The 23,144-nt window shown below is 38.4% G+C and overlaps 2 protein-coding genes across 5 annotated transcripts in view; one reads left to right on the forward strand and one right to left on the reverse strand.

Annotated features, from left to right (window-relative positions):
* Positions 1–6,141: 6,141 nt before the first annotated feature.
* The window catches only part of Btk (tyrosine-protein kinase Btk29A), a 495,654-nt gene continuing 478,651 nt past the window's right edge, over positions 6,142–23,144 (forward strand). Inside the window, exon 1 of one of the 2 annotated variants that reach the window (XM_069306275.1) lies at positions 6,142–6,455. In XM_069306275.1, coding sequence (XP_069162376.1) covers positions 6,439–6,455 — 17 coding nt within the window. In that variant the 5' untranslated portion in view covers positions 6,142–6,438. The remainder of the gene's footprint in view (positions 6,456–23,144) is intronic. The other variant, XM_069306274.1, reaches the window with a different exon arrangement.
* On the reverse strand, positions 8,763–22,818 carry LOC138353349 (mediator of RNA polymerase II transcription subunit 7-like). 3 transcript variants are annotated; one of them, XM_069306279.1, is made up of 4 exons: positions 22,717–22,818; positions 20,210–20,414; positions 19,837–20,094; positions 8,763–18,097 (listed from the first exon to the last, which is right to left on the reverse strand). In XM_069306279.1, exons 2-4 carry the CDS (start codon positions 20,402–20,404, stop codon positions 17,882–17,884), a joined length of 669 nt encoding a protein of 222 aa, XP_069162380.1. In that variant the 5' UTR covers positions 20,405–20,414; positions 22,717–22,818; the 3' UTR covers positions 8,763–17,881. The 3 variants fall into 3 exon arrangements, with proteins under 3 accessions (XP_069162380.1, XP_069162378.1, XP_069162379.1); XM_069306277.1 differs by lacking the exon at positions 22,717–22,818 and adding an exon at positions 22,317–22,488; XM_069306278.1 differs by lacking the exon at positions 22,717–22,818 and adding an exon at positions 22,313–22,468.

Raw genomic sequence — 23,144 nt, forward strand, 5'->3', positions numbered from 1 at the left:
ACGTCCTGTTTCACTTTCCACTTCACGTCCTGTTTCACTTTCCATTTCACGTCCTATTTCACTTTCCATTTCACGTCCTGTTTGGCTTTCCATTTCACGTCCTGTTTCACTTTCCATTTCACGTCCTGTTTCACTTTCCATTTCACGTCCTGTTTCACTTTCCACTTCACGTCCTGTTTCACCACCATCTTCACCCCGTCTACCCCCCATAGTTAATTTTTCTAATGCCTCAATCCTCTTTTCTAGTTTTTTTAGATATTCCAATATTTGAGTACCAACCTCAGAGTTCACTATATTGACCTGAACCTTGTTTCCACAAGGTTTAATTTTTTCAGCTGCATTTCCTACTTTCCCTAGGCTCGCCTTAATTGTCTCTGTTCCTTTCTCCCACACATTGTTCATAGGCGGTCATTGGCTTCCAACTGTTTCCTCCATGTTCCTGCTGCACAATCTTTCCTTCCTTCGAGGATACATCTATCCTGCTTGTAGCACCCGTCCTCGAGTCTCTCAGATGAGGCTTCATGCGACATAGATAGGAACCAGCATTGTGGCTTCCTCGACAATTGCAACAAGATGGGACGATTTTTTCACCGTTTTTAATCTTGACTCTACACTCTCGAGAGTCGTGTTTCTTACCACAGTACCGACACCTGGAGTCAAACTGGCATTTCCAAGCCATATGTCCCCAACGAGAACACTTCATGCATAATATGGGCTCCTCAATGTATTTTACAACTTTCCTGTAGCCTAGTCCTTGCACAAAAATTCTTTCTGGAGTCTCACCCTTTACCAAGGCAACAACCTGGCTTTGTTTTTCACCACGAACACTGTTCCTCTTTGCCCAAACAACACTATCATTGTTGAGCAATAGATAATCAGGATCCAAATAAGTTGGATACTTAAACACTATGACCTTGGTGTACATCATACCTTTTTCCGGAGTAACCATCACAATATTCTCAAACCCATCCTTCGTTAGGTGTTCCACGGCCTCCTCTGTCCCAACTGTTATATAGGGCCGGTGAAGACCCTCCTTGAATAGTGGTTCATATTCAAAAAACTCCTTAGCCAAACGAACCGTCCACTCCAGCTTTTGATGGAAATTCAGTTGACATGCTGTAGGGAACAACAGCCTCTTCCTTCCATTAGTCTGCATCTCCCGCGTCCTGCTGAGCATGTCTTCATTTTTTGGTCTCTTTGTTATTTCCTCCTCACTGTCTTCGTCTCGCTGTCTTTGAATATTTCTCCGTTTATATCTGTTTACTACTGCTTGATACGGCCTAGTATCATCCTGTCTGCCATCCCCACTGTCACACTCTCCAGGCCCAGTACAGGATCTTCCATCACCTAGGCAGACCGCCTCAGCCATTTCCTCGATACACAAAGGCACTGTATCACTGCAACAGTCGAGAACAAATTCACAACATCTAGCTGCAGCAGCCACGTGCAAACACGAAGATGCGGAGCAACACGTCCTCCTCGCATCATGCAGCAGACCGCACTGCTGGACATAGTTATTACCACATGCTTGGCGGAGGATGTTCATGCTTGCTGTACTTCCTTATACCCTGGTATTGCATTCAACCACGACAAGTCCAGTGCATTACCTGGACTGAAGTCACTTTTTCAGAAATTTTTTCAGAAAACATTTTTTCATTTTTAAAAAAAAAAATTTAATTTTTGTCATTTTTTCAGAAAAATATAATCATATGAAAGATGATTAGTGATCATACCATACATTCCTCCTTCCTTTTAATTGCCCTGATGGTACAGTGGCAGTGCTCACGCTCGTTACAAAAGCAGCTCCTACAATCTAAATACAGTATACAACTACTGTATACTTATTTCCTACAATCTAAATACAGTATACAACTATACTTATTTCCTACAATCTAAATACAGTATACAACTATACTTATTTCCTACAATCTAAATACAGTCCACCACTTACTTATTTTCTTAAATTAAATTATAGTTCATAAAATCACCCAAATCATCTGATGTATTTGTCAACATATTTATTTCTGTATAAACACTAATTAACCAGAGGAATTTGTTGTTCCAAGTAACAGTGTATGGCTAATTGTAAGATCCGTTCAATAATAATTTGTCTATTTACGATTGAATTACATATAATTATTTAATAATTATAAGAATTAACCCTTCAATTTCACATAATTAGTTCATCTACTCGTATCATTAACCTGTCACTGGGTGAGGGAGGTGGTGGTGAAGGTGGAAGCGAGAGGGACGAGTGAGGGAGGGAGGGATGAGTGAGGGAGGGAGAGAGGGATGAGTGAGGGAGGGAGAGAGGGATGAGTGAGGGAGAGAGCCCACAGCTTGTGCAGAGTTCACCAGCCATTTCTTGTGTTTTTTTCCAATAGATCTTAATTTGCAGACGTATCTATACTTGGAAAAAAACAAATGCACATAAGCAGGCCTAAAATAAAATGCATGTAAAGCGTATCTTGTGGCACAATCATCACAGATGATTCACAACCCGTAGGTCCCTGGTTCGATCCCAGTCCTGTACAAGACGATTGGGCACGCTTTCTTACACCTTATGCCTTTGTTTTCGTAACAGTAGTGAGGTACCTAGGAGTTAGGCACCTGTTGTGGTTTGCATTCCAGGGAAGGTCATTTACTTGCCTACGGGTTCCTCAGAAACCTAACAGGCTTACTGTCTCCAATAATGGGAATTGAAATTGAAATAAGTTTATTGAGATAAAATACACACAAAGGGATGAGGTAGCTCAAGCTATTCTCACCCCGTTCAGTACATCGTGTTAATACATACATATAAACACATCACAAACAATAAACATATTACCAAACATTCTGAGAGATAAACATCTACATTTCCTATCAACTGTAAGTCACCTCACCGCATAACTTTCTCTCCCATGTGATGCGGGAGTTGCTAGATTGGTCAATTAAGATGTCTGCAGCCTTCTTATGTAATTAACTAGCCTTTACCAAGGTTTACCAAGCTATTATTATCCTAAACTTGTATTCTTTGCAGCCCTTGTGCAGCGGTGTTGCTGGCATATGCACGTATATCACTATTTGTTCCCGGCATCCTTCAGTAGGAGTAAAAGATGCGAAACACTTATCTTATAACCGTTGATATTTTTATCTTAAGAATCCCTCCGTTATCTGGGACTCTCATCGTAAGAGCAAACGCCAACTTCAGAGTCCCGACATCATGCCACCCATGATTATTATTAGTGTGAGGTTATATCTAACATATGACTAATAATTTTCCTTGCATATTTTGAGGTAAATAATAAGATGCACGTGAATGACACAGAATCCAACAGAGATACGACTTAGCAGTACCTTATCTTAATGGCCTTGAGCCCTGAGCCTGTAATCTTGATGGGTGTGAGAAACAAAAATTTTACCAAGGCAGATAGAGCTATATAGTCAAGCAGTGAACACCTGTAGCATTGTTACCTTTGTCAGTTGTTTACCATATGGACTTCTCTTGGTTAGTAATGCCGACACGTGGAACTTCTCCTGATCAGTACTGCTGGATCTCCAATCTGAAGAACAACCGCAGACCTCACAAGCTGCAGCCCACGTCTCTACCTACTAAGCCACCACCACCCACAGTAAGGAAGAATTCCAGAGACACCTATCTGGAATTAGTACCAACAACATGTCCAACTGGAACTTTAGGCCTGCTATTGGGTGCCATTTTGGCATGAAGGTGTTAGATTAAGTACACATCCTAGTCCCACAAATTGCTAACTGCTACTTCTTCACGAGGTCAGATGTAACACAAGCAAGGAGCAACGGTTTCAAGCTCAACAAGCCGCAATGTAGAACAGAAAACAGGAGATTCTTTTTCAATCATAGGGTTATAACCCCTTGGAACTGCCTACCCGCAGAAACCGTAAATGCCAAAACACTGCTGAATTATAAAATCCAGCGCGATAAAATCATCAGGACAAATAGGAGGACGTTTGACAAGCCACCGGCTTGCTGTTCTCAGGTAAATTCAATTAAGTATCACGAATAATAACATTTTAATCACATGGACCATCGGAGCCCTACCGTAGGCTACACAAACAGCCCACGCCCTACCTACTGAACCTCCATCACCCACGTTAAGAAAGGATATCAGAGACACCTATCTGCTGTCCAACTGGAATTTTAGGCGTTCCCTGATAAAGTGGGACCCTGGGGAACAAAGGGAGACAGAATTGAGAACTTTAATACTGCAGTAACTTATGAAGAATCACATTCAGAATCTCGTGAGATGAGTAAATATGATATTTACAGCAATGCAAACTACTTACCTATATCTCCAGTCATTTGTAGCTATCACTATTATAAAATAGATGAATCGTGCATACACCAAAATGTTACAAATACATTTGTAACTTCTTGTAAATAAATTAAAGATGTTGAAGAGATCAATGGGGAGAGAAAAAGAGAGAGAGAAAGAAAGAAAGAAAGAGAGAGAAAGAAAGAGAGAAAGAAAGAAAGAAAGAAAGGAAGAAAGAAAGAAAGAAAGAAAGAGAGAGAGAGAGAGAGAGAGAGAGAGAGAGAGAGAGAGAGAGAGAGAGAGAGAGAGAGAGAGAGAGAGAGAGAGAGAGAGAGAGAGAGAAAAAGGGATTAAAATTGAGGGAGGAAGTATGGAGGAGGAAGGAGGATATTTCACGCGGAAAACCAGCCTGTCCTCAATCTCGTGTACTAGATGGAGGGCGGTGCAAGATAAACATATCAATTGTGATACTAGCTCTCCACACATAACTCTAAAGGTCCCGGTGGTACAGTCGGGTTCGTTCTTACCACACAATCAGGAATTCTGTGTTCGAATCCCGGGCAGGACAATAATAGCTGGGTATATTTAATTCCTTTCACCTAATACCTCTGTTCACCTTGCGGACAGTAGGTATTCCGAGTTAGCTTGTTGTGGGGTTGCATCCTGGGCGGAGTCAGAAATTCAGCCTTTGAGAGGACCCTCGATAAAGCCTAACGTGTATTCATACACGTTAGGTGCCTTCTTTTGATAATTACCCACAGGATGAGTATGGGGTGCATAATAAATTAACTAAACTAACTAAAAAACTCACCCTCGTGCTATTCAGCATAACAATTCGTTGTTGATCTAAACCCACTGTGATATTAGTAATATTAATACACAACAAACAGACGCGGCAAGTGAGGTTTTACAAGTCAGTCAGCTGAGATCCAGGGAGGAACGTGAAGAGCCTATCTCCCGACCCAATCAGTCTCTCTGGACAGATGGATGATTGGGTGAAGGGGGCATGATTAACATTTTGGCCAGAGAGAGAGAGGGGGGGTCCCAAAGGGGGGACCTTTGACAAGCCGCCGGCTTCCTGTTCTCAGGTAAATTCAGTTAAATATCGCGAACAATAACATAATTATGTTATAATAATGACATAATATCAGACTAAGACGTGAATGACCTAACACCTTCATGCTAAAATGGCACCCAAGAAAAGGCCTAAAGATTCAATTGGACGTATTGTCGGTACTAATTCCTGATGGGTGTCTCTGGACTTCTTCCTTATTGTGAGTGATGTTGGCTCAATAGGTAGTTAGGTAGAAGGTTGTGCTGCTGCTTGTGTTGTCCTTCAGATTGGAGATACAGCAATACTGATCAAGAGAAATTCCATCTCTCTCTCTCTGGCCAAAATGTTAATCGTCCACCTTCACCCAATCATCCATCTGTCCATAGAAACTGATTGGGTAGGGAGATAGACTGAATAATAAAATGGTCAAAGATTTCGGCCATTTCGATCCGGGCCTAGGGCATTTTCAGCGAAAAATTTGGCCTGAAAATTTGAATCAAGAACTTCCATACACTGTATGGTGCTAAGCTATTTATTTATTTCGTGTGGGCTGGAAAAGAGAGTAGTGTGTGGTGGTGTTGGTTTTGAATGGAGGAAATCCGACGTGATAACACCTCACACAGGAAATCTTCCTGGCGATTTTTCCTAGATATAGTGTGCATTCATGGTAATATAATGCCAATCAGACATTACGTTAAGGATATTTTTCCAGGGACACGTACATGTAAAATACACTCATAATGAATAAAGAGGCTGCTGATATTTCTCGTAGTAGCAGTGTGATTACTCCACAGCAAGAGGCTTGGGGGAAGGTTAGGCTGTTGTATGACAGCACGTACGGTCGTCATGGGTCTCGCGTCAATCATATACAAAACCCTGAAGGAAATTATTGTATAGAACTCTCGTATATAATTTTATGTGATCAGTGCTGAATAATTAATATGATAGTTTATTGCCTAATTAAGATTCAAGTAATAAGAGTCCAAGTTTCTGACTAAACCATCGGCCAAAATCCAAGACAAATTCGTTTTGTTAAAAATTACATTTGTAAGTCTCCTGAAACGAAAACAGACATCGGCTGTGCATCCCGCCTGAGATAAGCGTTTTTGCAATGAGGAAACACATAATGTGAGTTAACTTTCTGCTGTTATTATTTGTTGCCTTTTCCATTTATTCATAAATCCTCTTATGGCTTCAACACATTAAATATGTCTGTTTTGTACCCTTGACATATACATGCTATTTTTTACATATTGCAAAGCAAACCTTTGCACTCTGCAATGCATAACCAGTGGAGAAGAAGAAAATCTTGATATAGGAGGTCTCTTTTTGTAAGGCCTCGGTATCATTGTCACTGCCTACTTTACCATAGATCTTAGTGTCATCAGCAAATTTGATGATGTGGTTTGTAATATTCTCATCTGTATCCTTGATGTATATGGCAAAAAGTGTTGAATCGAAAATGTTTGTGTTTGCGGCATCCCTCTCATCGAGGAATGAGCCTGGCCAACGGTTCGTAAGTGCTTGCGTAACTGCTTCGTGAATCTGGCCCCTGGCCCCCAGTAGGCCAACCAGAGCTCGTGCATCTGATTTAACCCAATAATAGGAAGTCATTACTGGGTCGAGATCAGGAAACCACCGGGGCTTTACAACATAGGTGTTTCGTTATATTGAATGCTAGTTTTTCCCTGATGCATCCAGACCTTATGTAAAGGCATGCATTCTGACCATGTTTTTCGTATGAGATTTACTTTTAGGCCGGATTTACTCACCCGATTTGACGAACTCTAGTTCGCTGTAGCGGGGGATGTGCGGATTTGCTTTGGATAGGGGGGCAGAATACACTGACTGGTGGAAAAGTTGTCCCATCATATCATAGGTTAAAAAATAAATAATCCCTTTGTGAAATCAGCCCAGAGCATAGCCAATATAAGACTGTCAGGCTAGACATGCTGTCATGCTTGACATGGCTGGAAGTCTAGACAGATAGTCAGGCTAGACAGGCTGTCAAGCAAGACATACTGCCAGGCTTGATATACTGCTAGGATTGACATACTATCAGGCTAGACATACTGCAAGGCTAGATATTGTCAGGCTAGACCAACTGGGTGTACTAGACAAAATAGTCTAGATAGATGGTCAGGCTATATAAACTGGGTCTAGACAGAATGTCAGGCTAGACAGATTGCCAGGCTAGACAGATTGCCAGGCTAGACAGAATGTCAGGTTAAACAGATTGGATAAACTGTCAGGCTAAACATAATACAAGGCTTGACCGGCTCTCAGACTAGACATGCTGTCAGGCCTGACATGTAATCAGGCTAGACAATCTGTCAGATTGTAATATACAGGCTAGACAATCTGTCAGATTGTAATATACAGGCTGGACAGAGTCTGCCACAGACTGCCAGGCTAGACAGAGAACACTGGTCAGTCAGACATGATCACCCGTCTTCTTCCTGTTCATGCCCGCTCATCTTTCCTTCTCCAGCTCACCCCTACTAGCCATAGTATGACGTAACATCATACGTCTTAAATTGTGTCAAAACCCATTGTATTTTCTTGTAAATATTTAAGTGAATACATAATCAGATACTTTACAAATATTATTTTCTGTTATTTACAATTAGTAACTAGCCCTGGAGGGCAATTTTTGGCCTCCAGGTCGAAATAAAAAAATGTGTGATTAAGCAACCTCCTGCGCCACCTCCGACCTTGGCCCTTCCCAAAACTAACAACCCCCCTCGACCCGTCCCCCAGCTAGGGTTAACGTGTGCTAGTCCTGTTCATCTCTTGGCTCACTGTGGACCTGTAAGGCTCGTTAATCCCTACAGTAATACGCCCACACACACTGACACCAATATGCAGGCATGCACATGACACTATCCACTCCAGACACTCACCCACATACACTACTTACTTACCCACTACTGACACCCATGTCATACAATCCTCCCTGCCTTTATCCCGACCTCACTGCCTCCCTATCCCTCTCATTGCCTCTTACATTTAATATATTCCCTTCACTGCTTCTATCTTCACCTCATTCCCGCTATCCATCCCTCACCTAGGTGGGTATCGAGAGTGGCGGGGATGGCAATATTTGTTTAGATTGTAGCACCCTTCGTGACCTAGTCACAAAGGTGGTGTTTATAATTACAAATGGTAACAAGAGGATTCAATGAAAATACTGTATACAGTATGCTTTTTCTAAGGTGTATAAAGATTCATTGCTGTACAGTTTGAATAGTAGTATATAACAATTATTTATTCTTGTTATATATTACTAAAAAATGCATTAATAAATGCCTCCTGAAGGCATCACCTGTTGCAACGAATCCCTCACTTCAACGAATCGGGGTTGGTCCCAAATAGTTCACTGAATCGAAGTTGCATTGCTATGGTAGCTAATTTATGGAACAAATTATCAGGTAACACAATAAATGTAGGTTTATTTGATTCTTCAGGCATAGGTTAGACATTTGTATGAATGAAGTTGGTGGATAGAAATACAAGGTGCCTCGTTTAAGTCAATAAGCCTGTTGCACTTTCCTTTATTCTTATGATCTTGCATAGGCTATTCAGAGAATTTGCTGATCATGTTATCAACATTAATCAACTATGATACTGGCATAATTAACCTGGGGTGGATTCTTTTTTATTGGTAATGATTAAATGAGTTTTAGAATATAAATATTTTTTTTAATACAGTGAACCTTTTGAACAAACTTTGTTACATTTAGTCATGTAATACTGGTGGTACATTATGGTCCTAATGTATATTTTTTTCTTACAACCGTCTTGTACACAAATAGTGGTCACAATTAAGTATTGAGCAAAATAACACAATGACTTCAATACAGTATTATATTGGATAACTGAAAGGTAAAATGAAAAATGGGTTTGAGAGCAAATGTTTTTTTTCTTTACTCAATAAACAAGTGCTTAATAACAGCAAAACAAGAGATAAAGCTTCAAAATTATTAAAGCTTGTGCTTCACTGTCACCCACCAACATTAACTACAGGTATTATAAATCAATCATCATTAAAAGATTTAATTTCAGTTATATATGAACCACAAGTGCTGTACATCCAACCCATATTACCAGAATGTGATCCATTTGAGGAATCTGAGAGCTCGTACAAGACTTCTAATTCTAACATCAACAGCAGTAGTGGTTGATCTTCTGTTGGTGAAAATGTTAAAATAGAAAAAGATGCACTGCTTTAAACAAATTCAGAAAGAAAATGGTTGTAAAGAAGCATGAGTAAAAGTCAAATGAGTTTGTTCATTTTGTGAAGATTGTTTTGGACAGCAACAATGTGTCTCTCCTATATCAGGAAACATAATTTTGGTTTCTACACGTGTGTAAAAACAAGCTTTATGCCTTTAAGTTTTGCTGTTACTGAATTCAGTTTGTTTTTGTCATTGATGATTTCCATTTATAGTTCTACACCTTTAAATAAAATAAAAATATCAAATTTTGATTTCCTTGTTTTGTTGATTTGTAATGCATCAAGGTTATGACACATGCTCCAATGGCAGCACACCTAGAAAGATGAATCACTCCTACAACTGTAGCAGCAATATAGAGCTCCAAAAATAAACATACAGCACCAGTATATGTTTGAGCTACATTGGAAAAAGTACACTTGTGTGTATGAACAGTGGACACCAACAGCTGCATGAGAAACTTGTAGCATATCACCGGTAGAGCACACCATCACAAACATAGTAATAGACCTAGTCAAGTCATAAATACTTGTCTAATTAATTAGTACCTCAAAATTAGTACGAGATTCTGGAGCAGTTCCTTCAAAGTACTACTGCAAGTAACATCACTAGTTGATATTTTATTGAAATCTTTGCACTTGTTGGGATACATTATGATTTTTTTTTTACGTAAACAGAACAACCACCACAGTTTTAACATGGACTCAAATGAGATCAAAATAAATCTGAACACCCTAAAGGTCCATGGCCTACTCATAGGAATAGTCTGAAATTAAGGCACAAAAGTCAAGACTAAACAATAATCATTGCAGTTGCATAATTAGAAAAGGATTATACAAAATGTTCTTTATATACTTCAAAGTATATTACAAAAAATGGTATCTCATACACTACCATAATTTTAAATTAATATTAAAACCTACGAAAAAATAAACGTACAAATAATATTGCCTTGCGCATTATTGATTCATCTACTGTACTTACATTAGATGATATGCAGGCGATGAGTCACAATAACGTGGCTAAAGTATGTTGACCAGACCACACACTAGAAGGTGAAGGGACGACGACGTTTCGGTCCATCCTGGACCATTCTCAAGTCGACTTGAGAATGGTCCAGAACGGAACAAAACGTCATCATCCCTTCGCCTTCTAGTGTGTGGTCTGGTCAACATTAGATATCTTTGTATGAAATGAAACTTCTTCACTAACTTTGCTGGACAGAGCATATCCTATATTTAAAGTAAAACATGAAAATAAGTGCCGAGTTTCATAGTAGTATTTGGTTCAGTAAATTTATTAAATCAGTGATTTGATTTTACTGCGCTCAAGTAGAAACTGACATATGTTACAACCTGACAATATTATGGAGCTCTTAATCAACATTTTATCAGTACAATTAGGCCTTTGATGCTTTTCTTTTTATGCGGGTAAGATTTTAACTCTGCAGTAGAATGGGTAGTTATTGAGCACACCTTGATGCTTAAAGATATTAAAGATAATAGACCAAAAAAGTATATGAAATCTATATTTTGTATGTACAATATAACGTATAAGTGCAAATAAAGAGTTATGAAAATAAAACAGATCCAACATAACCTGGACTCTATTAATGCAATGAAGAAAGCACACTTCTATTCTGAAATTTAAGTCTCAAATTTAATGTAGGGCACTGGAAGGAGGCAAGCTAACTCATATGAAGATCTAAGAAAAGTTAACAAAATTATCAAATAAATAAGTACAGTACTTTATAACTTTACAGATGTGTTGAACCACAACCCATGGAAGACATAGGCTAACCAGGCTTAATTGGTAAAATTAATATGAACAATAACCCGAGAGATGTCCAATATTAATGTTTTTTATCATTTTGGCTAACTAAAAAAAGATATGGAGTAATGAATTAAACACCCTCACCTGCTTACCTCACAAAGGAGAACCACTGGGTTCAATTCATGGGCACAGTTCCATCACTGTTTGCCCCTGTACATCCAGCATTAATTGTGGACATGGATGTAAAATTATTAATCACATTCTAGAGAAAATATAGTGCAAAATATCTTGAATGGTTCCAGCACCTGGCCTACATATGATGCAATCAATGTGCAAATACTGTACTGTACTGTACTGTACTTATATGAAACATGAAATTTGAGATAGCAGAACTGGATAATTCTGATTACAGCAATTTGAAGGCATGTACAGCAGAAGTGGCAAGATTCAAAACCAGTGAAAGTAAGTTGATGAAGTTATATTTTTATATGTAACTTTTATCCTAATTTATGCACGTATCTTTTATGAAAGCAGGAAAAATTTATTAACAACTGAACATCATATTATTGCAAGAGGCTTATAAAAAGTGTGAAAAACTCAAGAGGAGTGTTATATATATTCACAACCTATAAGAACTAGGTGTAATCCTGTGGTCAAAAAAGAATGCAGTGTTATTCTCCATATGTATAAAACACGATGATAACTTTTGAAGAACTAAATTAAAGTCAGACTTAATTCTCTTCAGAAATTCTATAACTCCTAGCAAATGGGAAGAAAGGTGGTGGAATGAACTCTGCAAAAAGTAAAGCCAAGCTGCAATTCACTCTTCTTAATATTCAAATTGCATATAAAATGAAACTGGCTAGTAACACACATTTGCAATACTATAAAAAAATTTACAATTGCATACATTTTCCAGTTCACCAAAATCAATAATATAAATAGTGTTGAATATAACAAACTTTCCTAAGCTTTCCCTAAACACTGATCGAGGATGCCTTATGGAGATCCAGGCTGTGACCTAACCAGAGCCAGGATCAGACTTTGGCTCTCTAAGAGGTAAGAGGAGCTTTGGGGATCAGAGATCAACCCAAAATTGACAAAAATTCCATTAGAAAACAAAATAAGCAAATACAGTACTTCAAGAAATTTAGGTACCTAGAAGTAGCGAACCAAATGACTGTTGCCACAGGGCAAACACAATAACTGTAACACATCTGACTGCCACCAGGTGAGATTTCTGGTCACTTAAGATTCCAGTCAGCCTGCTCCATCATTCACAAGACGGCTGAATGAAACACCACTACCCTATGGGAAAGAAGGAAATTTCTGTGGGCCACCTCAGTAACTTCCTGAGCTAACTCACAACAGCACCTCAGGAGAGGCTGGCATAACTGAAAAAGAACAAAGTAAACAGAAAATATGGGCAGAGCCTACCCATGGGATAATGCAAATGATAAGGACCCAGGATAGAGGGGCACTAGCAGAGTGATGAGGCCGAGGGACATCCTAGGCTAAGCCAAAGGCCATCAACCAGGTGGACAATTTAAAACAAACTTAGAATTCAAAAATGAGCCATGGAGGAAACCCCCAAGGAAAGTAGCCAAAGCAACAAGAAGACCCCAGGAATGCAGTGAGGACCACCAGCTGGACAAAAACCAAAATCCTCAAAGTGATGGCAGCAAACAATGGGAAGAAGACCTGGGTAGCTGGGAAACCTCAAGAAACTGGATACTGAACCCAAGGACCAAAAACCACACCTGGAAACTACCAATATGGGACTGAGGCCCAGATGCAGATCTGAGTCTCCAGCTCAGTACGAAAAGAACTGAACATTGCCCTAATGACTAGACCTGAAGCAGGCCCTGCTAACCCTCAAAAAAAAAAAAATTAGGAGAGACCACAGGAATCTTCCTTGGGTGGAACAGAGTTACAAACCTGGAACCTTGAACTGTACACACGGGAAGGGGTGGAGGCACCAGCAACAGACAAGACGGTTACACAAACAAGCTTTTAGGCACAACTGAAACAAGGCTGCGAAGAGGGAGAAAGGTACTCAATAAAAACCTATAAAAACCAGGAAATGACAAAACAAAAGCAGGATTCTAAGGCTGCTGTCAAAAACCTTAAAGGAACAGCCTAGCAACTGCTAGCAATTGTCAGTGAAACCTGCCAGTGCATGAGTTGTAGCCCCATAGAGACCAAATGTTGGGTAAATTTTGGTACCCAGAGAGAATTGCTGAGCTCAGACTAGAGCACAAAGCGAAGAGAAAGTCCCACAGAGAGCACCTAAGAATGCCACACTTCGGCAAATAAGGAAGCCACAGCCCACTGGGCTGCCCACAATCCAAAACATATAGAAGCCACTAAGAAAATTAGTGAGCAAAGTCATCACTACATATGGAGAGGCCAGCAGCCACCACCATAGGGCACAGCTCTACCACAGGAGCAGAGGCCAACAGCAGTTCACCATGGCATGAGAATGGTGAATATAACAGGCAGAAAGTCAGCTGCAACTTCAAAACTGGAATAAGGTATGAAAATTGACAGAGAAGCCAGAACAACTCGACCATGAATGTAAAAATACAGATAGAACACAGACACACTGTGGGTGACATAAAACAGTCATGGAAAAACAAAAGGAAACCACAAAGCAATGGCTCCTGGCAGAACTTCTATTTCCAGGAATAACCAATGCCAGTTAAAGTGTGAAGCAGAGGATAGGCCATCAGAGGTTTTGTAACATGCTGTGACCAGGTAAGTGAGGGGGGGAGGGGGGCAAGGGGATAGGCTGGCTGGAACATTGGGTGACTTGGGCTGATAAACTAATATAACTAAATAATGGCTGGAACATTGGGTGACTTGGGCTGATAGATAAACTAATATAACTAAATAATGGCTGGAACATTGGGTGACTTGGGCTGATAGATAAACTAATATAACTAAATAATGGCTGGAACATTGGGTGACTTGGGCTGATAGATCAACTAATATAACTAAATAATGGCTGGAACACTGGGTGACTTGGGCTGATAGATAAACTAATATAACTAAATAATGGCTGGAACATTGAGTGACTTGGGCTGATAGATAAACTAATATAACTAAATAATGGCTGGAACACTGGATGACTTGGGCTGATAGATAAACTAATATAACTAAATAATAAAAGGTAGGAAAAAGATAATTCATTTGTTGGCAGACTGGATGTGTGAGTGTAGTTTTGACATGTTGGATCCATGTATGACAATTAGGAACTACCACAACACATAAATTTCAAACATTATGGCTTACCGGCCCATATATTTCATTCCTAAAATTTAGTTCAGCATTATTATATTTTTAAATTAATAATTTTGAAACAAAAATAGTTATTTCCATAAAAACTAAACATGAATAAACTAAACAAATCACATTTAAAACCATTATCTGCATTATATTAACATTCATTTTACTTAATCTTACATCATGTCAAGACTGTCTTCTATAAAAAAAAAATGTCAAGTGTCAAACAACCCTTTCTGGGCCCAGCCTCAGTTGCTTCCCCGTGAGACTCATTGCCTACCAGAAGCAAAGGCCTTTGCATTTTACCCATGCCACCTCCAGGAGACATGGAGCACATGGGAATAAATGATCAACACTGTACTGTATTGAGGCAAATTACAATAAAACGAGGCCATAGAACACTCACACTCATTCTGAGAAATTATTTGAAAATGTACCAAACTACAAAAGCAGAACACTTAAAAACTATTAGGGAAATGAACCCATTGACTACACCCCATCCACCACCATGTGGCAGCCAAGCCAGATAAAGTGATGCATTTATCCTCGCATCCTAGCCCAGGCATAGTGTTAAGAAAGTAGGGAAACAGGATGGGTATGGAAAGCTACCAAGGCTGAACCCAGAAAGGTCATTTTGACATTTAATTTTTTAAATTACCTTTGACATTTAATTTTAGTGCTTTCTCATTAGTATCTCCCTGAGTTTCCTCTCATTGGCATCTTACATGGGAAAATCTGCCAACATACCCAAAAAATATATAAAACAAAGAGACCACATAAATTCAGGATGGGACTTACCCAGGTAGATGAAATCCTAAACCCAGGACCTGTGCAAAGCAGGAACAAGAGCCTAAGGACAAGTAACACCTAGCCAAGTGAGGGCCGAGAAACACACAAATGGAGCACCAGACACTGCAAGTGGAAGTCATGTTGGCAAAGAAAATCACAAATGTTTTGTATTCTCCCACAACATGGCCTCTAGGATAAGCAGCAGGTCAACAGTGGCTGTTCCTGTCCAGTAGATGAACTAAGACAAACAGGCCACAATGCCGGGCAACCTAGAATGTGGATGAAGAGCCTTGGCTGCTGAACCTATCATAGTCCACAGAGAACACTGAACATAGGTAAGTATGGCTTCAGGAAACACAAACCCAGGTTCTGAGGGCCAATAGAATACGCTCGAATGCCAGGGAATAAACAAACTGGAATGGGAAAAAGTTGGCTGAGGAAGAAAATAAATTCTAGTCTAAGAAAATAAAAAAAAAAAAAGATTGCCACCACTGTAGAATGTGAAATACATGGAAATGATGAGCAGAATCCCGTGTTAAATGCAAGACCCCCAGAAGCCCATGGCCCTCCATATAAAGACACACCCAAAAACAAGCAAAAGTGAGCCAATCATGGGATGGGATGTCAGCAATTCAGTAGTTGACCTCTAAGATAAGGTAATTATCAGGAGAAAGTGTTAAGCCATTATGACTATACAACATTTGGAAGGGATATGAGGATATGGTATAGGATGGAGGAAAGTAATGGTGTCCAATCACTTGGATGGTCAAGGATTGAACACTGACCTGCTAGAAGTGAGGTTGTTGCTGAACCATCACTGAAAGTATAATCCCACTGGACATGAGAAGTGGCCCCAAGAACCCAAGCAAACACCACCCAGAGAGGCTCTGCCCAAACCAAATGACGATATGCACCAGTGCTTAACCTGAGATTCCCGACTTGATTCCTGATGTGAGGAACTGAATCCCATGTAGAAGATAAGATAGTCGCTGGTTTTTGGGCACTTAGGTTATTGACCTTAGAGGACTAACAAATAATCATACAGTATTAGGTTTATTGTAATACTGATATCCACAGAGATATGAAATAAAAAATGTTGACACCCACAATTTTGTTCATCCAATTAAATTCCTTAAATTTTATGAAAAAATAATCCTTAGGTCATATTTGATACTTTTCACATTTAAATATACTTCTGGAGTATGTTTGATGCATTTCTAACAAGCATTACATGGTTTTTTGGGCAATGATGTCTGGTGACTTGCTCTAACGTTGACAGCACTAAGCATCTGTGGATACCTCACTATATTACTTTGCCAGGAGCCAGGCAATGACTTGGTGCCTCCTGGTGATGGATTGGGTGCCACTGAGAAAACTTATTTATTTTTCTGTTGGATGTATGGCACTTTATGTTTTTAAATATTGCTCAGAGCGAATTTGGGTGTTTTGACCTCCTTTCATTGAAATGAATGCCTATATGTCTCGGTATAGTTTAGGATTGATTTTTTATCTCCATGCAATCCCTGTCTTGCAGAGGGGGCAAAGAAAAATTGTAAAGGCACTTGTTCCCATTAGTCAATGGGATCCTCACAAGTACCTGCCATTAGCTAATCTGCCCAGCCGGTGTTTAAGCTCAGGAAAACTACTGACTGGGAATCTCAGAAAATACCTGACAGCATAATTTGATTATTGAAATAAACTATGCCATACAAATATCTTTTAGTTGTGTTTTAGTATTTGCCCAGCCCCAAGTCATACATGTTGTTGGAATAATCATGTTTATATAATCAAGTCAGTCACAGGATACAAAAATTGAACTCCCAAATTAGAGAAATTATTATGAATATAAAATAAATACAAAATTTTTCATATCGAATCCATTAATTCAACCAAACTAGCTTCATAACATTAAAAACAAATGTACCAGTACAGCATTCCTACTAATACAGATTTTGTTAATTGGGGAAATTTATGGATTTGCAACAGCATCTAACACTGGGAACAGAAAGACAAAACTTCAATTCAATCTTCTAATAAAGTTCATGTGTATTTTATAAATGGAATTCAACATTTAAGAAAAATGAAAATAATAATAATAATATATATTGTTCTAATGAAGTATTTTTCTAATGACAGTTAATCACATAATAAAAATAAGGAAAGACATATACACAAAATAATTTTTTTGAAATATACAGTACTTCAACATTCTTCATATCCATACAGTAGTTCTACAATAAACATGAGATACAGACATATAAAAGTTACAAAACACCTGTATGAATAAATTCCCATTTTCTTACTAAAAAACAAAACACAAAAAAACATTCTCATGACACAGATAATTACTGAACAGCAAAGTATTAACTTAAAACTCACTTTGTTGTTATTAAATCTGTAGCACTTTCTTCTATCTCATAATAACTTATATATTATAGAATAATTTATATGTATAAACTCTTTAATATTTCTCTACAATGCATCCACAATATTGCACATGAGTCTGTCCAAGCTTGAGCACTTATCTTCAGATGCACTGGTGGTATCATTCTTTGGCCTTAACTGAAGCTCCTCGAGGGAAGGCACAAGTAGTTTTGAGTCAAGGTCTAAGTTGTCGGGCAAGGATGCCAAAGCTTCTCTTACAAGTCTACTCACTTCATCTTCTTGTCGTTCTAATCGTTCTGCAACCTGTATAAAATTAAATTAAATACAGTAAATAAGTAATCACTAATAGTACATTGAAAGTTATGTTAATCTGATGAGAAAGATACATTATTTTAAAATGATTTAATTAGTAAAGTAAAAAATTCAATCAAAATGGAATAAGATGTATTTAAGAGCCAAAAGGGTCTAACTGCAGTTGATTGGTGTAGATGTAACCTTGACAATTAAAAAATGTGCTGGAATTATGGGAGTAGCAGAGAAGTCACCTTGGAAATACTTGCGAAATTTGTGCCAGATGTCAACAGTCAAACTATTATATAAAATAATCAGACTAAAATATTGATTTCTTATAAGAAATGTGTCATTTACTCTTTAATATTTGTTTAACACTTTCGCATTCTCAGTGTGCACGCCCCAGCCTACCCCAAGGTGCGCCGAGAGTTTTACGTGAGTGAGCGGCCACACTGAAACATGTATACTGTACTCTTTTCAGTTTTCTCACCTCAATTTTCGTTGTATGTCGTTCATACACACCTGGCAAGGTCCAAAAGCCAGGCGTGCCACCCACACCAAACCCAAAAATCGGGTGAGAGTTACCCGTGAGTTTGCAACAGCAATAAAATGTGAATATTCTTTTCAGTTTCTCACCTCAGTTCTCGTGCTACATCGTTCATTTTGGCATCAATTTGTTTGCAATAGAATTCCCTACAGGGGTATATGCATATAAAGTCCAAAACACCCCCACCCCCCACAACAAAGGTAAGGCCAAGCATTACCCGTGAGCATGACAACATGCATTACCAGTGGACATCCGTCAATTTAATTATTGACACAGACTGCGTTGTCACTGGACAAAATAATATTAAATACTATTTATAATATTTATAAAATATTATATATAATATTTATAAAATATTAAATATTTATATTATAAATATTTATAAAATATTATATATAATATTTATAAAATATTAAATATTTATATTATAAATATTTAATATAATAATATCTAATATTTCTAATAATATTTATGCTTTTAATATTTAAAATTTTTAATACTTCAGTAGTCATTTAGGAGCAAGGTTTGATGCATATTGTAGGTTACAAAATTTGTCAACAAATTGGACAATACATATGTCCTCAATCTGTGCTTCATAGGCCTCCAAATCAATAAATTTGAAATATAAAATTTCCTTTTATCAACAATCTGGCTTTATCATGGTGTACTTTCAACATTATTTTGTTCATTAATACGATGAGTCTTTCTCACTTTGTATCGAGTTCCTCTTTTGTCCTCTCTCTCAACAATAAAGCATAGACAGTACTGTATAATAGAATGGGAAAAGATAACATTTTGGCAATTGCACATACAGTCCTGCATAGACAGAATGACTGATAATAGGAATGTAAGTGACTGGGAAACTGGAGAAATGTATACAGTAATGATTGCATCTTATCTTTAGGTTATCTTTAGATGATTTCGGGGCTTTAGTGTCCCCACGGCCCGGTCCTCAACCAGGCCAGGCATGATGCCATTAAGAGAGTAATACAGGCCAGAAGTGTATTTGGATAGGGCTGTCTGAGGGATTTTTTTATGGTCACCTAATGCACATTAAATGAGATGATATCGAGGAAAAAAAAGCCTACAAATAAACAAACAGTAAGTGGTAGTGGGCAAAAGTACATTTTATAAGTGGATATGTAACAAATTTCATTATTTATGTAAGTGCTGTCTACATTCATTAAAACATGTGATGACATACCTGATGTCTTTGTCGTTTCTGCATTTCGAGCATCACACGAACAGTTTCTCGTGCCTGATGCGGTCGGAATTCATTTATTAGGTGATGTATATTTATGAAAAGAATATTGATATCCTCAATCTTATCTGTGCGTTTTGTAGAGTCCGGGCATTTTATAAGGATGTCTAGAAGGTCCAGAAAATTAACTAATATGGAATGGTTAAGCTTCTTTAGTTCCCTACGATGGTCAAAGTTTTGTGGGTAGAGTCGACGAATGGCCTGCAAATGAAACATATCACCGTATTAATATCTTTTCTGAGCAAAAAGTTAGTGAGTCAAGAACTAAAGAATGTACGTAATCTATCAATTTCAAAATATAACGGCTATAACTAACCTGAGACTCCAGAGGTCTAATAATGGTATCATCAGCATTAAAAGGGACACCAAACATTGTATATTCATTGTGTATTGGCAGTGGTGGCTTAGGGGCTCTTCCTCTCCGTAAGTTTTCATCTGTGTAAAGGTTAATATATTGTGTGGGAGGTAGAGGGAATGTTGATGTTGAAGTGGTTTCTGCTGGTAATGCCATCTTCAATATTCTGAAATGAACAGATGATGACAATGACATAATGCTACATGTAACAGCTCAAAGCAACAGATAGATTTTTATAGTCTACAATATATTTATTGTTATACAGTTTCTGTGTATATCAAGGAATTTGCTAGTGGTGATGGAAAAATGCTATTTTCTGTTATGCTCATGAGTATGGAAACACAGGTGTCACTCTGAATATCCATAATGCTCTCCACCTCATGAAAGGGGATAACCGAGCAATAATGATACAGTAATATCAAATTGCAAGCATACAACTCAAACCCAAGAACATCAAATCATCTAAAGTCTTACGCTATCATTAAGCAAATTTAAAAAGTTATATATATATATCAGACCTTGCAAAAAAACTGGAGGTAAGATAAACATCAGGAGAAGCATTTATAAAATATGAGCTGATTTAATGCAGCAATAATGGTAGCAATAACAGAGTAATCCCCCCCCTCACTTTCCATAAGTTCAGCATGAACAAAATTCATCATATATGAGGTAAGTATTTTAAAAATAAAATTCACAAGCCTTATATCCTAGTGCCCAGTATGTCATTATCTTGGTATAGTTACAAGATTAGCATTACACTCATGTTTCTGTGTCTGTCTTTGAGAGTCTGTGGTCTTACTGCATGTCTGTATCTGTAGTGTGTGTCTGTAGAAGGTCTGGAAGGTACTGTCGGGCTCGTTCTCGATGCACAATAGGGAATTCATGGTTCAAATCCAGGACAGAAAGGCTGGGCACATTTCCTTTCATCTAATGCCTCTGTTCACCTAGCAGTAAGTAGGTACTCAGGAGTTAGTCAGCTTGTTGTGGGATTGCATCCTGGGCAGGGTCAGTAATTTGGCTTGGGAGGGGGACCTAGATATAAGCCTAATGTGTATGAATACCAATGTGTTGCGTTTCCACAATGGTCGCCCAAGTTAAAATCGGTGAACGCCCAAGAATATTGTTGAAAACATCTTGGTAACTTATTAAAACAAAAATCCAAAGTTTTTTAACGTTAGGTTAGGTTAGGTCAGGTCAGTGTTTTACCACTGCGGTTTGGGGACTTCATATCTATGGGGAAAATTTTGAACGTTAAAATCTGTGTTCGCCGATTTTAACTTGGGCGATCATTGTGGAAACGCAACACATGGGTTGACCCAATTGCTACTTGGGTCAGATTTCATTATGGTTCGGAACATCAATACCAGTGTAAATTAGCACCTGCACAATAATTTTCTTTGTTTTGTTCTATAAGTAAAATATTTAATTAATTAATTTTGTTGCGGGATAGGAAGGAAGATGTACGTTTGGTATGTATCGAGGTCACGCCCAAGGTTATATGACACAGTTATAGAACGAGTTTTGTGCAAAACCCGAGTGTATGATTTGGCCATACTTCATGAGCAGGGGTGACTTGGCCTAGTACAGAGTTATGAGAAGGCAGGATTCTGAAAGCAGGAAGAATCAGGTGGTAAAACTTGGGAAGGATATAACATAACTTGAAATTAGGACTTAGCTAGACCAGCCAACGTTCTTGGGACTCTCTTAGGTAGGCCATCCAATATGTTCTAGGGACCCTCTTAGCTAGACCATCCAACATGTTCTTGGGATTCTTTTAGCTAGACCATCCAGTATGTTCTAGGGACTCTCTTAGCTAGACCATCCAATATGTTCTTGGGATTTTCTTAGCTAGACCATCCAGTATGTTCTAGGGACTCTCTTAGCTAGACCATCCAATATGTTCTTGGGACTAACAGCTAGACCATCCAATATGCTCGTTTCAACAAAAAGGTCCACTTGGTTACTACTCATGCCTAATGACCATTTATGTACAACAAATAACAAGTAGTATCTAATGATATCATAAATGAGTTAATGGAATCAGTAAAAAAATAATGCAAATACCTGCCTGGAAGCCCTTTCGTCTAAGCTACAACTCGTCAGAAATCCATTCATTCACAGAGCATCCCTCCACCTCCAGCCAAACACTGAAGTCGACGACAACAAATCTGGAGCCTGGCTGGTATAAGCTCGAGAACCTCGGATATCCTGTGTTCCGATTCTATAGTTGGAATCTCTTTCTTCACCACAGCATGAAAATTAAATACTTATAGTAGGATTTAGTATCTATTATGACAATCCATATATATAGGTTTTGGCTCTTATGCTACTGGCACAAGTAATCGAGTGAAATTTCAATTTATACAAGCAAAGGCTTCTTGTTTTGTATTTTTCCTAATCCTACTCTGGAATATTGTTAATAATATCAATTCTATGTATGGCAAATTACAAGAAAATGAAGCTCTTACGTATCTATTAGGAAATTCCAAGAATTTCCGGCGTAGCTGAGTTCTCACTTGGGAGTTCTCCTGGCGCTGGCTTCTCGACTACACCCGCCAGTGTAAATTGCGACAAGTGAGGTGGGAGAGGTGAAAATTGACAGCAGAACCAAATATGAAAATAATGTGATATTGTGTGTTTCCTACAATGATACAGTTCTTCTCTGAGTGAAAATATACTCACATATAGTAAGTTCGTCGGGTTTTTTAAAGTATTCGATTGTAGATACCTGTGTTACGTCTAGTTTAGAGAGATGATTCCCATACGTGAGTGGTTATTGAATCCACTAATCAACAGGTTGTCGGTGATTTACTCAGATTGATTTGTAGATACGTTGAAAAGAATCAAGCGTTTGTCATAATACAAAACTATGTTAATGCGAACAGGTCTGAAGATA

Source organism: Procambarus clarkii, chromosome 57, assembly GCF_040958095.1.
Source record: "Procambarus clarkii isolate CNS0578487 chromosome 57, FALCON_Pclarkii_2.0, whole genome shotgun sequence".
Lineage (NCBI taxonomy): Eukaryota > Metazoa > Arthropoda > Malacostraca > Decapoda > Cambaridae > Procambarus > Procambarus clarkii.

Excerpts from the sequence above, each read along its gene's own strand:
- LOC138353349 (XM_069306277.1), bottom strand. The coding sequence starts at position 22,363 with ATGAATGGATTTCTGACGAGTTGTAGCTTAGACGAAAGGGCTTCCAG. Across the intron at positions 20,415-22,316 it reads TTAGACGAAAGGGCTTCCAG|AATATTGAAGATGGCATTAC; the intron begins GCAGGTATTTGC and ends TGTTCATTTCAG. Across the intron at positions 18,098-19,836 it reads AGAAACGACAAAGACATCAG|GTTGCAGAACGATTAGAACG; the intron begins GTATGTCATCAC and ends AATTTTATACAG.